Consider the following 15,317-nt stretch of genomic DNA (forward strand, 5'->3'; position numbering starts at 1 on the left):
TTTCCATGCCTCCCTTTTGGGAATTCTGATGCCCCAGCAGGGGATGGGGGCCAAACAAGGAGCCCCCGCCACACCCAGACACCAAGAGTAGGCTCTAATTTCACTAACATGCCCACAATTTCCCATTTCCACCCTCCTGGCCAACCCTTGCACCCTGAAAAGCAAATATAGACACTGGAGGGGTTATTAGTAAGGTATTATCTGAAAAGTTATTAAAAGGAATTTAATCTGTTTTGTTATTATTTATCCTTAGAGGCCATTCCAGAAGCCCCACTCCATCTACATGTTTCACTGTGAATTTCCTTCCACACTGGTCTCATAAAGCTAATGTGAATGTGGGTGAGTGGGTGGGCAGGGCATAGCTTATTTCGTTTTAAGTAGCAACCGTCACTACCTTTAGAATCCGGAGGAAGTTAGCATTGCTTAACCTGAATTCTTCATAATTCCATCAATCAAGTGAATGGGGGCATTGACATTTTTTTCAAAAGCCTTGTTTCCTGACTTTTAGCTGTGGTGACTTGCTCCTCAGGCCCTGCGCTATAGACCATATGGTAATTACAGCTATCGTCTTTTATTACCTGCTCCATGCAATGCACACACCCACCCAATATCACCTTCAACATTTCAGTGGAATGGAGCGTATATCATTCGTGAGAAAAATCCACAGGAATCTTGAGTGCATTGGATGAGAACTTCCCATCTGTTGTATGAAAACCACAATCTAGTTATCCATTCTACGATCGATGGACTGGTAGGTTGTGTCCAGTTTTTGGCCATTTGAATGGAGCTGCTATGACCATCTACTAAAGTTAAACATATGCTATTGGGATATCTTTTTTTGTGAATTACCTAGTCTTATTTTTGTTGGTTTTGTTTTGTTTTTTGCTCACTTTCCATGGATTAAGCTATCTTTTCTTTTGATTTTTAGGAATTTTTTATACTTCTAGATACCAGTCCTTTGTCAGATAAATGTGCTACACATACCATCTCCTAACTGTGGCTTGCCTTTTCACTCTTTAAATGAGTTTGTGATAAACACTTTCAACAAACTAAGACTGAAAAAGAATTTTCTTAATTTAACATGTATCTACAAATACTTACCAACAACATTATACTTAATGGTGAAATAGTGAATGCTTTTCCCTGAGTTTAGAAAAAAGACAAGAAAGTCTGAAATCACCACTTTCATTCAATTCTCCATGGGAGGCTCTTACCAACACAATAAAGGGGGGGGGGACCCAAAAAGTGGAAGAGGGAGTATAAAGATTGGAAAGGAAGAAATAAAATTGTCAGTATTTGCAGATAATATAATTGTGTGGGTAGAAATATGCAAAAGAAGCTATAGCTAATCTATTAGAATTCATATGTGAATTTAGCAAGGCTGTTGGATAAAAGGTCAGTATACAAAAATCAAGTATAACTCTACATACTAGCAATAAGCAGTTAGAACATAAAAATTTAAAAATACCACTCATGATAATTTCAAAAAACATAAAATATCTAGGAATAAATTTAAAGAGAGACATGCAAAACTTCTATACATAAAACTGTAAAACATTTGTTATGGGCTGAATTGTGCTCCCTGCCCCAAATTCGTAAGTTGAAGTCCTAACCCTTTCTACCTCAGAATGTGACTGTATATGAAGATGGGGTCTTTAAAGAGGTAACTAAAGTAAAGGAGGGCATATGGGTGGGCCCTAATCCAATATGCCTGGTGTCCTTATCAGAAAAGCAGATGGGGATATGGAGGAAAGACCATGTGAGGACACAGCAAGGCAGCCATCGCAGGCAAAGAAGAGAGGTCTGAGAAGAAACCAAACCTCCAACATGTTGATCTTAGACATCTGGCCTCCAGAACTGTGAGAAAATCCATTTCTGCTGTTTAAGCCATCCCATCTGTGATCTTTCCTTATGGTGGCCCTAGCAAATGAGTACAACTTTATAGAGGGAAATTAAGGACTACACAAATAAATGGAAGGATAGACCATGTTCATGGATTAGAAGACTCAATATTGATAAGACGTCATTTCTCCCCAAACTGCACAACTGATGCACCACAATCATAATAAAAAGTCCAACAGGGGGCTGGCCCCGTGGCCGAGTGGTTAAGTTCACGCACTCCGCTGCAGGCGGCCCAGTGTTTCGTTGGTTCGAATCCTGGGCGCGGACATGGCACTGCTCATCAAACCACGCTGAGGCAGCGTCCCACATGCCACAACTAGAAGGACCCACAACGAAGAATATACAACTATGTACTGGGGGGCTTTGGGGAGAAAAAGGAAAAAAATAAAATCTTTAAAAAAAAAAAAAATGTCCAACAGGTTGTGTGTTTGTGTGTGTAGGTATAAATTGACAAGCTAATTCTAAAATTTTTAGAGAGATGCAAAGGGCCAAGAAAGTCGTGATAATCTTGATGGAAAACAAAGCTGAAGGAATTATATGCCAGATAGCAAGACTTATTACAAAGATATAGTAATTAAAACAATGTGGCATTGGCAGCAAAGTAAAAAAAGATCAATAGAACAGAGTGTCAAGAAACAGATCCACAATCATACTGTCATTTGAATTATGCTAGGTCAACTGGATATCCACATACAAAAAGTGAATGTTGACCCCTGCCCCATATCATACACCAAGATCAATTCCAGGTAGATTATAGACCTAAATGTGAAAGGTAAAACAATAAAACTTCTAGAAAAAAAGAGAAGAGAATTTGTTCATAAATTTGGAATGACAAAATAAGTGGGATTTAAATGCACTACCAATAAAATAAAAGATTGATAAATTAGAATTGATTAAAATGAAAAACTTTTGCTCATCAAGAGACACTCTTTAAAAAAAAGTTTCATTCACTCATTGACAATATTTATTGAGCACTTACCAGGAATCAGACTAAGTTCCGTGGACAGAGCGGGAAGCAAAGAGACAATAGCTTTGTCCTCCAGAAGTTTACCTTCTAGAGCAGGGGTTGGCAAACTGTTTCTGTAAAAAGCCAGATGGTAAATATTTTAGGCTTTATGGGGCACAAACAGTTTCTGTTGCAGAAAATTCTTCTTCTCTTTTTTGTCCTTTTCCTCCTTCTTTTGCAACTCTTTACAAATGTAAAATTGGTTCTAACTCACAGCCCTACAAAAACAGGTCAGGCACCTGGTTTGGCCCCCAGGCTATAGTTTGACAACCCTGGTCTAGAGAGAAGGGACGGTTCACAATAGACAGAAAAACAAATAAATAAGCACATAACTTCAAATTTGTGTGTGTGATATATGTAAGGAAGTTATGAAGGTAATAAAGGAGTGCTCTGATAAAAATAGGGAAAGTAAGGAAGATGTGAGCTCGATTATTAGAGCTCATCCCTATCTGTGTGCTTCCCAACATTTCTCAGCCTCCTTTTTTTTAGGAAGATTAGCCCTGAGCTAACTGCTGCCAATCCTCCTCTTTTTGCTGAGGAAGACTGGCCCTGAGCTAACATCCATGCCCATCTTCCTCTCCTTTATATGTGGGACGCCTACCACACCATGGCGTGCCAAATGGTGCTATGTCCGCACCCTGGATCCGAACCAGCGAACCCCGGGCCATCGAAGCAGAACATGCGCACTTAACTGCTGCACCACGGGGCCAGACTCTCGCAGCCTCCTTTGTAGTTAAGTTGGCCTCATAACTGAATTCTACTCAATGGAACATGGGCAGAAGTGATTTCATCACTTGTCTATAAAACATCCTGGTGATCTTCCATCCTCTCCCTCATCCATGGGGCTGGAAGATGTCGCTGAGATGGCTGAGAAGTAAATCTACTGTGTTAAGGTATTGGTATTTTAGGGTTGGTTTGTTATTGCACATGGTCTAGCCTACTCTAACACAGGAGACCTCACTTAACTGAAATATAAGAAAGTGCAAAGCAAATACGTTCTATTTTGTATTTCATTCCATTTTATGTTTTTAAAATGCTGGGCTTGATCCACTAAAGTGATTTCCTGATCTGTCAATGGGTTGCAACCCACAATCTGAGAAACATAGATATTTTGTATAGACGACATTATAATGCATATACTTCTAATTTTCTTCCAATTCTAGGATGCTACAATTTCCAGCACTGAGTCCAAAAGAGCTCAACCCACGTAGTTATCAACGGTCTTCATTGTTATTACATTTACAGAAACCAGAATGAGAAAAAAAACTCCTGCACACAGATAGGGAGAGAGAGTACCTGGTGGTCTCCTAGCCAGAGCCTCTCTCAGGCCATGGATCGACTTAGCTCGACTTTCCACCTCTCTGCAGCTCCTCATGTGGTCTGTGTCCTTACAAGGAGCATAGTAGTTAGCTGTGCAGGCTCCTGCCGCAGGCTGCCTGTGTTCAAATCCTAGGCTCACTGCTTCCCGGATATGCGCCTTTGAGAAAGCCACTTCGCCTCTCGAAGCCTCCCTTTCCACATTTGTAAAATGGACATAGAAGCAATTTCCATCCCCGTGAGGATTAAATGAGAAACAGGTAGAGTTTTTAGCACACCCTCTTGTCGTTATCCTTGTATAAAGCCATTTTCCAGGTGAGCAACTTGTGCGGGCCTCAGAAACATTGGTGGCCCCTTCCCTTAAAGACTCTGTCCTGTAAGATGGTATAGGACTGAGCTCAGAGGGAAAAATGGAGACCAAGCTGACTTCGTCCAGACCCATGTGCCAGTGCCCAGAATAGTACCTGGTGCAAACAGGTGCTCAAGATATAGTTGTATGAATGAATGAATCAATGTGCGTACTCACAGCTGCCATCAAGTGTCCTCACAAAATGCCAGCTTTTAAAAACCCCAAGCTCCAGAGCCAGAATTCACCAGTGCTGCTCAGTGGACCCATGCCAGGATTCACGTAGGGCTCTGCCATTGCCACATGCCTGGGGATGCTGGACCAGACCTGAAATGGGTGATGAAGAAGCCAACTCCAGATGAGAATCCTTTAGGAAATCAAATCGATGGCCCTGTTTATTAGTGATTCCCTGGTTTCTGGCACTTGCCTTGAGGCATCATTCATAAGAGACATTTAGGCTATTCCTTAGTTTCCTTCCAAAGGGCTTTAATTAGAAACACATTTCCATACCACAGAAAGCACCCCAGCCAGAGCTGCGGCTCCCCAAAAGTGGAAGAAATTTTCACAGGGCTAAGTGTCAGGTAAGATGAAGGACTGTGGGTGAGTCACAGCCAGGGCCATGGCCGACTCTACGATGAGGATGTGCCTTCCACGTCTAGATTGCTATGATTCTCTAACCTGGGCTTGAAGAGCCAGACTAGCAGAATCCCAAAGAGAAATAAGGAAAACAAACAGTTATGATTGGCCTTCTGTTTTTATGATAATAATAAACATTATGATTTACTATGCCAGGTACTCTGCATTCTAGCCCTCATAAGAATGTCAAAATGAGTACTATTGTCACCACTTTTTAGCTGAAGAAACAGAGGTTCAGGGAAATGAAGGAATCACCCCAGGACACACAGTGAGGGAGTCGGATGGAGGATTCTCCAACCTCAGATTCATTCCACTGCTCCCAGGTGCTTCCTTTCTTCAAATCCTGAATGTGGATGAAAAGCCCTTCTGATTCTATGTACGTCCATATCATCAGCATAAAAAGTGAAACTTCCATTATCTGAAATGGAAAACGATCTGCTCCAATGATCGTTTTCTGCATGCGCTTGTCCAAAACCACCACCAGCAGTGGAACAACTGCTCATTCTGGAGGGTTCTGTGCAAAGATTCTGCAGTTGTCCCAGAACTAGCAAATGCCTCTATAGGGGGCTGAAGGATGGCCCCCTAAAATCTATGCCCACATCCTCATCCTAGAACCTGGATTAACTTTATATGGCAAAAGACGTGAGTAAGTTAAGGGTCTAGAAAGAAGTGGCTTATCCAGGTGGGCCCTAAATACAATTACATGTATCCTTATAGGAGAAGAGGCAGAGGGCGTTTCAGGACAGAAAGAAAGGAGGCAGCGATGTGAAGACGAAGGCAGGGATTTGAGTGATGCGGCTACAAGACGAGGAACAGCCAGGAGTGCAGGCAGCCACCAGAAGCTGGAAGAGGCACGTGGCAGATGAGGCTCCAGAACCTCTGGAGGGAGCATGCCCTGCTGACACCTGGATGCCAAACGTCCAGCCTCCGGACTGTGAGAGTTGTTTTTGAAGCCACCAAGTTTGTGTGAATCTCTTACAGCAGCCACAGGAAACTAATACACTCTCCTAATATGCAAACTTATTTGGCTGGGTCCCATCAGAGGTCAGGAACGATGTGGCTCAGAGATTGAGAGTTATGGGCTCCTAGTTGTTGTCTCAGGGTCTCTTAGTAACAAAAAATCCACAGATCCACTTTTCACAGATGAAATTAAAGGATGCTCAGTTTGAAGATGAACTCTTGAGGTAGGACGAAACTAAACAGATGTAGCGAGCAGGGTCGAAGGGCAAGGGGCTGGCCTGCCATTTGAGACACCGAAACCTGGACTGTCATGAATAAGACAAGACTGGGGGGAAAAGAGGCTCCATATTAGGGTGCAAAGAAGATCCCTAAAGTATCACTCAAACGTCGTAGGGCAGCAAGCGTGTGGCTAGGGGATCTCTATTTTGAATTTTAGAAAGAGATCCTCTGCTCTTGGGTTAGCTGATGGCAGAGGGACCAACTTCACTCCCACCTGGCTTTCTTTTGCCTTTGTAGCCAGGGTAGTGAGTTACATTCCAGCATGGTGGAAAGAATGAAGGAAGTAACTGACACCCGGGAATGAGAACACAAAATCTGGAAGCACTATGGAAAGTTTCTATTCTCCTGCTTCCCAAAATACAGATGCTGAGTTGGCCAACCTCAACTGTTCCCTTCTTCAACAAATATATATGGAGCCCTCTGTGTGCCAGGCAACAAACCAGGACACTAGTATAGCTGTGAACACAAAAGTCACAACCCCGTCCTCTTGGAGGGCTCTGTAGACCAATGGTTCTCAACTGTGGGGTGATTTTGTTCCCCTGGGGACATTCAACAATGTCAGGAGACATTTCTGGTTGTCATGACTGGTGTGGGGGAGGGTGCAACCGGCATCTAGTGGGTAGAAGCCAGGGATACTAACATCCTACATGGCATAGGATAGACCCCCAACAAAGAATAACCCAGCCCAAAATGTCAATAGTGGTGAGTTTGAGAAACACTGGTGCTTAGAGTGGCCTAACTAGGCCACATCCATTGATGTGATGGTGGGTGAGGGGGTTACAGGGCGGGAAAGACAAGAAGCTGGAGGAGCTCAGGAGACATCACCACCCTTGTCTGTGCTGATGTTAACGCTGAGACCTGAAGGATGAGGGGGAGGTATCCAGGCAGGAAGTCGGCAGAGGGGCCACAGGAGCAGAGCAGAGGGAAACTGCATCTTTGAACGCCGAAGAGTAAAATGCTTTTAGGTAGCTTAGTTCTCTCATATGGCCCAAGGGGAAGGTGAGTGAGTATGAGGGCAGAGGAGGCGGCGGAGCAAACAAGGAAAGCTTCAGACGGACTGTCCCGTCAGTGTTCTGGAGAAGGATCATTTTTATTATGCAAGGAGGCATAACTTGGTGTTAGGAGCAGGGGTTTGGAGTCAGATCTGAACTTAAATCCCAGCTCCACTACCCTATATGCTGTGTAGCCTTGGACAAGACACAAACTCTGTTTCTAAATCCAGTTTTAGAAAATCAAGCTGAGGGTGGAGTGGAGAATATTTACCTCAGGTGGAAATGTTAGTATGAAATGAGAGACGGTCCATTGACGGCTTGGCACACTGCCAAGAACAAAGATATTATTTGTGTTTTCAAATGTCACTCTGGGCCCAAGTGTGCAAAATAAAATGAGGAAGGACAGCCAGAGCCACTCCTCCCTGGGAACGCAAAGCAAAGCAGAAACAAAATGCCGGGATTTTACAGAACAAAAACTAGTTTGAGCAAAGCAGAGTTTCTGGGGACTTTGAAGTCCTTGATGACAACAATGTGTAACCTTAAGTAACAACGGCAGTGACATAAACAGATTCTGTGCCCATTGAAATCACGTCCTTTGAAGGGTTGGTTGTCCTGGATAAATGGAGCAACGTGCACACCACCATCCTAGTCAGCCTGAGAAAGAGATGCAGTGGAAACCTCAGGAAGATCTTTATGATGGCCCCTGGCTGGTGATAGTGATGAACTTGCATCCTTGCCAGGGCAGAGCCAGAGAACTTGGGTCCCACAGACAAGACTCCTCCATACAAACCTCTAAGCGAATCGCCTTGATCCAATGTTTGGAAAAGCTTCTTGTTCAACAGTTGCTCTCTGCCAGAGAAAGGGTTTCAACTCGACACCCCGGCATCTCTCCTTGTGTGCAACTCTTAGAAAGAAGTTAGGATGCTTTCCTATCAGGGATCCTTAAATGGTAAGGATGTGGTTTCTTAAATCTACTCCTGGTGAATGAAGTCTCATTAATCAGAATTAAATCCTTTCCACCTGACACTGTAAGAGCGACAACGAGGATGTATCAGAATGACTTTCACAGCCAGAAGAGTGACATTTGCTCTGTAACAGTGCTTTGCTTTCAGAGATGGAACTAACCAAGTACACAAAGTACACCAAACAGGCATTAAGAATGGGGGTGGGGGGTGGGGAATGAGTTCAGGACCCTCAAAAGAGTTCAGGACCACTTTTCAGTATCCAAGTCACCACCCACCACCCATACCAACCATGGGGTCTCAAGGTCGAGCCTGGAAGTGAGTTTCTCTTGGTGAAGGCGGACCCAGTGTCCCCAGAGAGAAAATCCAAATCATAGAAACAAGCCTTGGTCTGCACATACTAAGTTGCTTTTATTAATCCAGAACAGCATGCTACAGATACTGTACAGCATGAACATTTATTCATTACAAAAATGGCTTCCAAACCATTAAAAATGAAATTGGAATAAGAGCATAAAACGGAACAGTAACATCACAACTGTTAGGAAACATTCAAAGTATTCACAAAAAATGTTATAGTTAGCATTTTAATAAACCAGAGAAAAATCGGAGACAGTTTTACAATCGCTTCATGTCAACTACAATGGCACTGAAGGAACAGGTTTCAGCTTTATACAGCATTTTGCAACATCAACATGCCTAGGTTTTTTTTATTTTTAAAGTTTGCTACCTACTTGTATGTCATACGTGTACATAAAAGCGGCAGCTGGTTTTTTTCCTTGAAGAGTAATCTAATATACAGAAATTTGGCCCTTAAGGGTTTATACCTCTTCGTTTAAAATGCTTTCTGGACAATCTGCTACCAAACACATCTTGTTATAGGTGACAATAAAACTACATACAAATCTACCTATGTAACATCACAGCAAAACAGGATGAACAAAAATTACAGCATCAAAAAGAGGGAGAAAGCTAAAGTCATTGAGAATTTTGGCACATAAAGTTTTGCACACAGTCAGTCCATGTTACCTAAGGGTGCAGGGCATTCGACTGCGAGTCCAAAGAGGAAACAGGATGGTTCCCACTGTCGCTCATACAGCGTTGCTAAGATTCCCTCACTAATTTTCAAGTCTTGTTTTACATAATGGCTTTTAAAGCAACTTTTGTTAATGCTACTGATCCTTGAATGCAACTATTAACGTCCATTTGGCGGCATCTGGGTTTCATACAGCGCAAAAAAAAAAAAAAAAAGTCAAAAAGGGAAACGAAAAAATATATATACACATTTTATATATAAACTTAAAAACCTTGTACAAATGAGTTGTTATATATAAGATGCTTACGCTAAGGGGAAAAAAACTTTATACAGTTTCAAGAAAAAGGAAAACATATTTTAAAAGGGACGACGTACAGCTTCGACGAGCAATCTCTAAAGCAATAAATACTACTGGTCCAACAGCGTTGTGATTCCATTAATTGGTGATTAGCATCCCCTCCCCCCAAAAGAACAACACCATGGAACAAGGTATATTAACACATTTTAACCCTTTGTTTCTGTACATTTAAACAATAACAAGTAACATCACAATAAAAGTTGTTTCACACAGAAAAAAAAAAAACAGAAAAAGTCATGGCACTGCATTCCTTGTGCCCTTATTATGGTTTAAAAACCAGATGTAAAATGATTGGTTCGCAAGCTCGTATTTAATACAAATAATACAGAACCAACTCCTTCTGGAGGGCTGCTTCAAAATCGCTTTTTTTTTTCTTTTTGTTTTTTAATCAGTCTTTTAAAACTAAGCTATCCGAACTACATAACAGTTATGTATATATATATATTTTTTAAACGCTACAAAGACTTTAAACAGCTGTTGATAAAAATTTTGGTAGAATCATGAGGTTCTTCTCTCATCTACATATTTAAAAGGAGGAATTGAAATAAGAATGGGTCAAATATTGACCAATGAACTCGATAAACATCAACTAATGTAGCCACATGGCACAAAATTAAAAGAGTACAAAACGAAACCTTGCGAAGGGGGGACAAGAAAGAAAAAGCCAAATGAAACACTCACAAACCGGGCGGGGCTCAGAAGCTAAAGCTATTCTAAAGACTTGGTTACGAGGGACAGTGGCTGGGGGTGGCTCCCGGCCAGTGAGTTGTGGGAATGTAAGGAAGATGTTGACGGCTGTGCAATCGACGAGGAGGACATGATGGACGGCTGCAAAGCGGCAGGCGGCAGGTCCAGGGCCCCGTTGGGACAGAGGGCAGGGGCCTTGCCGTGGGCGGCCTCGGCAAGCAGGAGGGCGGGCGGCGGAGGCATCATGGAGAGGTGGGCCAGGGGGTCGGGCTTCAGGGACAGTGAGAGAGGCTGGGTCTGCTCAGTCTGTGACTTGGCGTCTTGGGGAGGGGAGCCGAGCAGGCTGGGGGAGGGAGGAGGCGAGTCTAGTAAGCTTCCATCTGAAGAGGGTGGACTGAGGCAGCTGCCTTCACCTTGTATGTAGCGAACGCACTTTTTTTTTCTCCTAGAAACAGGGGGAGAGAGTTATCTGTGAATAAAGGGCAAAGATGCCAAGGGAGAGAGTTATCTACTGCTCAGAGCCACGTTGAAGTCACCTAACGGATGCCCCACGCAGACGGCACACCCAGCAGCCAGAGGACATTACAGTTCCGCTGGGGTGCTAGGCTCACTTGACTACTGCCCGCACCTACGCCTGCTCTGGCAAACCATCTGTGCGAGAGAGCGAGCTCCCTACCTACCTGCTTCCCCTGCCCCCACTAGCCGCCCACGACCCCAGCCCTGCGCAAATACAAGGGAGCAGACTAAAGGATGCCACCTGTAGACTGTGGCATCGATTTGCCACAAAGTGGCTACATCCAAATTGAGATGAACTGAAAAGCTTATTTCTCTTTTGGCTTGGACATACCCTGACTTTCCCATCAGATCCTGCCCCCCTCCATTCCCACCCCCTCCCCAATTGTTGTGTGTGTGTTTGTGTAAAAGAGAAAGACAGAGCTCCTCCCCCAGGCGCCTCATGTCAATGTAAAACACTCAAAATGCTGACTGTGGAGCCCACAGAGCTGAAGACAGCGCTAGCAAGAGCCTTAAAGGTTTTAACACCGCACCACACCACCACCAGGCTGCTGGCGCCCAGAGAGCCTTCGGGCTTGTCTGTTAAGAACCACACCAAATCAAGAGAGGTCAGAATCAGGTGAGAGGAGGGGAGAAACAAAAATAAAACAAAATAAAGTAAAAAACAAAACAAAAACCAAAAATAAAAAAACCAAAAAACCACCAAAAACAGGTAGAAGAGGATCAACAAAGGTGGGGGAGGGGGAAGAATAAGAAAAACAGAAAATGATCCAAAGGAACAAGAATAACTGGTTGTATGGCCTGCAGGTTGTGGATTAAATTATGATTCAAACTTGATTTTTTTTTTTTTTTTTTAAGATTTGGGGTCTTCCCCTCCCCCACCCCATAGTTAGAAGGCTAGAAGGAGAGACGGTGAGGATGGGATGGAGGCGTCCTGCCCTTTATCAACATGCCGAGGCCAGGAAATGGAGGGCACAGCATGTCACAAGGAGGTGCCGACGAAGAAGAAGTGCCAGGGAATCGCAGCATGGAACCTTCTGGGGTTTGGGTTATCGTGATTAGTGTTTAAACCAGAAAGACTAATGTTGCCCTGCACCAAAAGCAGAACCTCCCCTCTCCATTTCCTGTTTGTGTAAGAAACAGGGATGAGAATTTCAGAGCCTCTCTTGCTTATCATCAAAGGGGGGGGAAATCAATGCAAGACATTGAGCATGTGACCTCAAAGCTTCTCCTACTGTTAATCCCAGTCCGATGGGGTAATATTTGGTTGGAAAGGTGATCCTCGGGACAAAACCCCTTATCCTATAAAAATAATGCAGACACAGGGTATATGCTGATCTAAGGAGAATCCAGTCAGAACTGTGGCTGATACCACTCCGTCTAAAAACAAGTGTGTAAGCACTGGCCAGCTTTCCACTGCTGCCTGGTTGAAGGCAACTACCATCAGATGTCATTGGCCTTTGAAAGGAAGGGGGTGTAATGAGTTCCTCTTGGGTCTGTGCCCCAGAGCTGTCTGATCATGCCCCTCAGTGCGTGGGGTGTGGACTCAGCAAGATGGCAGGAGGGATGAGAGGACAGGAGGGGTGGGGGGGAACATGCTCGGTCTTCCCTGCCTCCCAGAGGCTGAGACCCATCAGGCTGGTGGCCTCAGGGTCTACCTGTGCCCCCTCTGGGTCAGAAGGAACTCTAGGGGAGCGAGGGCAGCCCCCTTCAGCTTTAATTTGACAAGGTTCCTTTTTCTCCTCTGGGATAGACTGGGGATTCTGCGCCCATCCCAGAAACCCAAGATAAATAATTAAGCCTCTCAGAGTTTTAAACCACCTTAGCCTGCAGATCAAAACATGCTCAAAAAACTAAGTTGTCCATGCATTTTAAAAATGGGAGAAGGTAGAGGGTAGGGATGGGGGGGCATAAGCAAAACTGAGAAAGCAAGAGAGACAAATGGGAGAAAGGAGAGGAAAGGCAGAGAGAGAGGGAAAAACAACAGGAAACAGGGGAATGACATCAAGCAGCATTCCATGCTATATTAGGGCAGAGTGAAAAGATGGGAAAAGCAACTTGGTGGGCTCAAAACAGAATCTTGTTAAAATGTCCTCAAATGTCAAATAAAATTAGAAACCCTGCGTGGCGAACAAGGAGCCCTGATTGGCTGGGAGCCTTTCTGATGCTCCCCTCACCCTTCCCCCCCTCCTTGTGACACGGAAGTTTCCATGTCGTGGGGATGAGTGGGGGCATTTTGAACAGGGACATGAAGACTATGAATGACAGAGTGACGCTCCTTCTAATAGGTAGTTGAGCAAAGAGCAGTGGGAACACACACGCATTTCTAATGAGCCAGAAAATGCCTCGTTTTGCAACTTTTCTTTTTTAAAGCACATTTTGTCCTATTGATTTAGCATCAAGCCAGATCCTGGCCAAGTTAAGAGGAAAAGTTGAGGGAAAAAGGGACAAAATCCACCCGCTTACCCTCCCCAACCTAGGCTCCATCCCCAATCAAGGAGTGGCCTCTTCTTCAAAATCCATTTTTAGCTTCTCATGGATTTATTCTGAAAGGAAACTAAGGGTCCTTCTGATCTTGTTTTGGAATTACACCCTTAAAAGAGCAGAAATGCACCTGCTAAACCTTTTAGGATATGAAAAAACATCCCCAACAGAAGAAAAAAGGCCACCAGGAAAACTCTAACGGTGCCGAGGTGGGAAGGGCACTGAGGAATGAGGAGAGACTGCAGTGCTGCCACACTGACAGCTGGCCCCTCAAAGCGGCACCTCAGAAAATCATGTTTATGAAGCAGCTACAAAGGTTGAGGGTTTTGTTTGTTCGTAAAATCGTAATGAAAGTTCTCGTCTCTGAGGAAGATACTGCACCCTGGCTTTAAGCAAGGTGCAGGCTGTGTCTGAGAAGGGAAACGTCTGCCCAAATTAACGTCAGTAATGATCACTTTCAGGAAAAAATAGCAAGTCTAACTGCCAGCAACTGCTTTCGAAACAAAAAAGGGAGTGCTAAACCACCACTCACCCCCAGTGAATAAAATGCACAAACAGGCAACAAGCCGTCTTACGAGGTACACACCACGGGGTCAGGCGTCTGCTTCTACAGATCGTGACAGGCCTGCTCAGGAGTGGACCCTGCGGTCGGCTAACCCTTCGCCATGGCAGGGCGTCACTGGACAGGATTCTGCAGCTAGTTATCTTCCTACCCAGTGCAAATAAAATGATGCCACCAATTCCCTGCCTGGAGAGGGAAGTAGAGTTCCTGTCTGCCAGGCTGGCCCTAACGAAGTACCTACGATCCTTCCTCAGCTCTATCATGATACTCTTCTCTGTTGCAGAGAGAAGACCTCAGGACTGTGTGGACAGGACATCTGTCACGGCTGTGATCACTGCCATCTCACAGAATGACTGGAGAACCCCTCTCCTGCGGGGTGTCCACCTAAGGCCCCGGATCCTCACTCAGTGGGCAGAGGCCCATCAGCGGAGCTCCCTCTCAATCTACACTCACAGGCCCTCTCTCCCCTAAGTGTCTGGTCGATGCTGAGGCATGTCACCAATCTCTCGGAAGGCATCAGGGTTGGGGAGAGACACAGGAGACTCGTGGACATGCACGTGATGGGATGGACATCTGATCTACTCTCTAAAGACGGAACACATGGCAAAGGCATGGAGAGAGGGACACGTGACAAGGGAGGCACTACGAACAGGTAAGCATGTTGGGGGTGTTGAGATACCTACCATCATAATATTCCAAATTCAAAGACTGCTTGTATCAGAACAAAGAAACAACAAATTTAACCAAAGGTGGTCATTAAAGGAAAGGAAATGAGACAGGAACTAGCTGGTATCCCTCCACCAAGAAGGAAGTACCTACACCTTCCCTGAAATTACAGGTTGGATGGAAACCTGCAGGTGGAACACGGGTGTTTAATTTGGACTCTTCCGAGTTCATTTTGGAACCAACGCTCCCTCTCGCTAAATATATACAGATTTTTCATTCTGCAGGCTACCAGCACTGCAGCATGTGACCGCATGACGCACTGCTTGCAGCCCTTTCGCTGGTGCATGCCATTCAATGCCACGCTTCTTTTCAGCACTGTAAAACAATGTCAGCTAGCCGAGCTCCTCTGTACAAAGAGGTGTTTTTTAAACATAAAACAGAAAAAGAAAACAAAACTAAAAAAAGCCTGCCCCGGAGCACTTCTCCAAGTGTCTTGACTCCAAGTGCAAGGGAATGCCATTGCTGCCAATTTTAGCTCATTCAAACCTCTGCACGTGGGGGCTCTCTAGGCTCAGCCTATGTGCCCCGGAAGTACTCATAGGGCCAGGCCA

The 15,317-nt window shown here is 44.5% G+C and overlaps 1 protein-coding gene across 50 annotated transcripts in view; it reads right to left on the reverse strand.

Annotated features, from left to right (window-relative positions):
• Window positions 1–8,786: 8,786 nt before the first annotated feature.
• The window catches only part of TCF7L2 (transcription factor 7 like 2), a 193,504-nt gene continuing 186,973 nt past the window's right edge, over window positions 8,787–15,317 (reverse strand). For all 50 annotated transcript variants that reach the window (XM_070603145.1, XM_070602075.1, XM_070602142.1 and 47 more), the window contains one exon: window positions 8,787–10,926. In XM_070603145.1, coding sequence (XP_070459246.1) covers window positions 10,847–10,926 — 80 coding nt within the window. In that variant the 3' untranslated portion in view covers window positions 8,787–10,846. The remainder of the gene's footprint in view (window positions 10,927–15,317) is intronic.

The sequence above is a fragment of the Equus przewalskii genome, chromosome 1, assembly GCF_037783145.1.
Source record: "Equus przewalskii isolate Varuska chromosome 1, EquPr2, whole genome shotgun sequence".
NCBI classification, from domain to species: domain Eukaryota; kingdom Metazoa; phylum Chordata; class Mammalia; order Perissodactyla; family Equidae; genus Equus; species Equus przewalskii.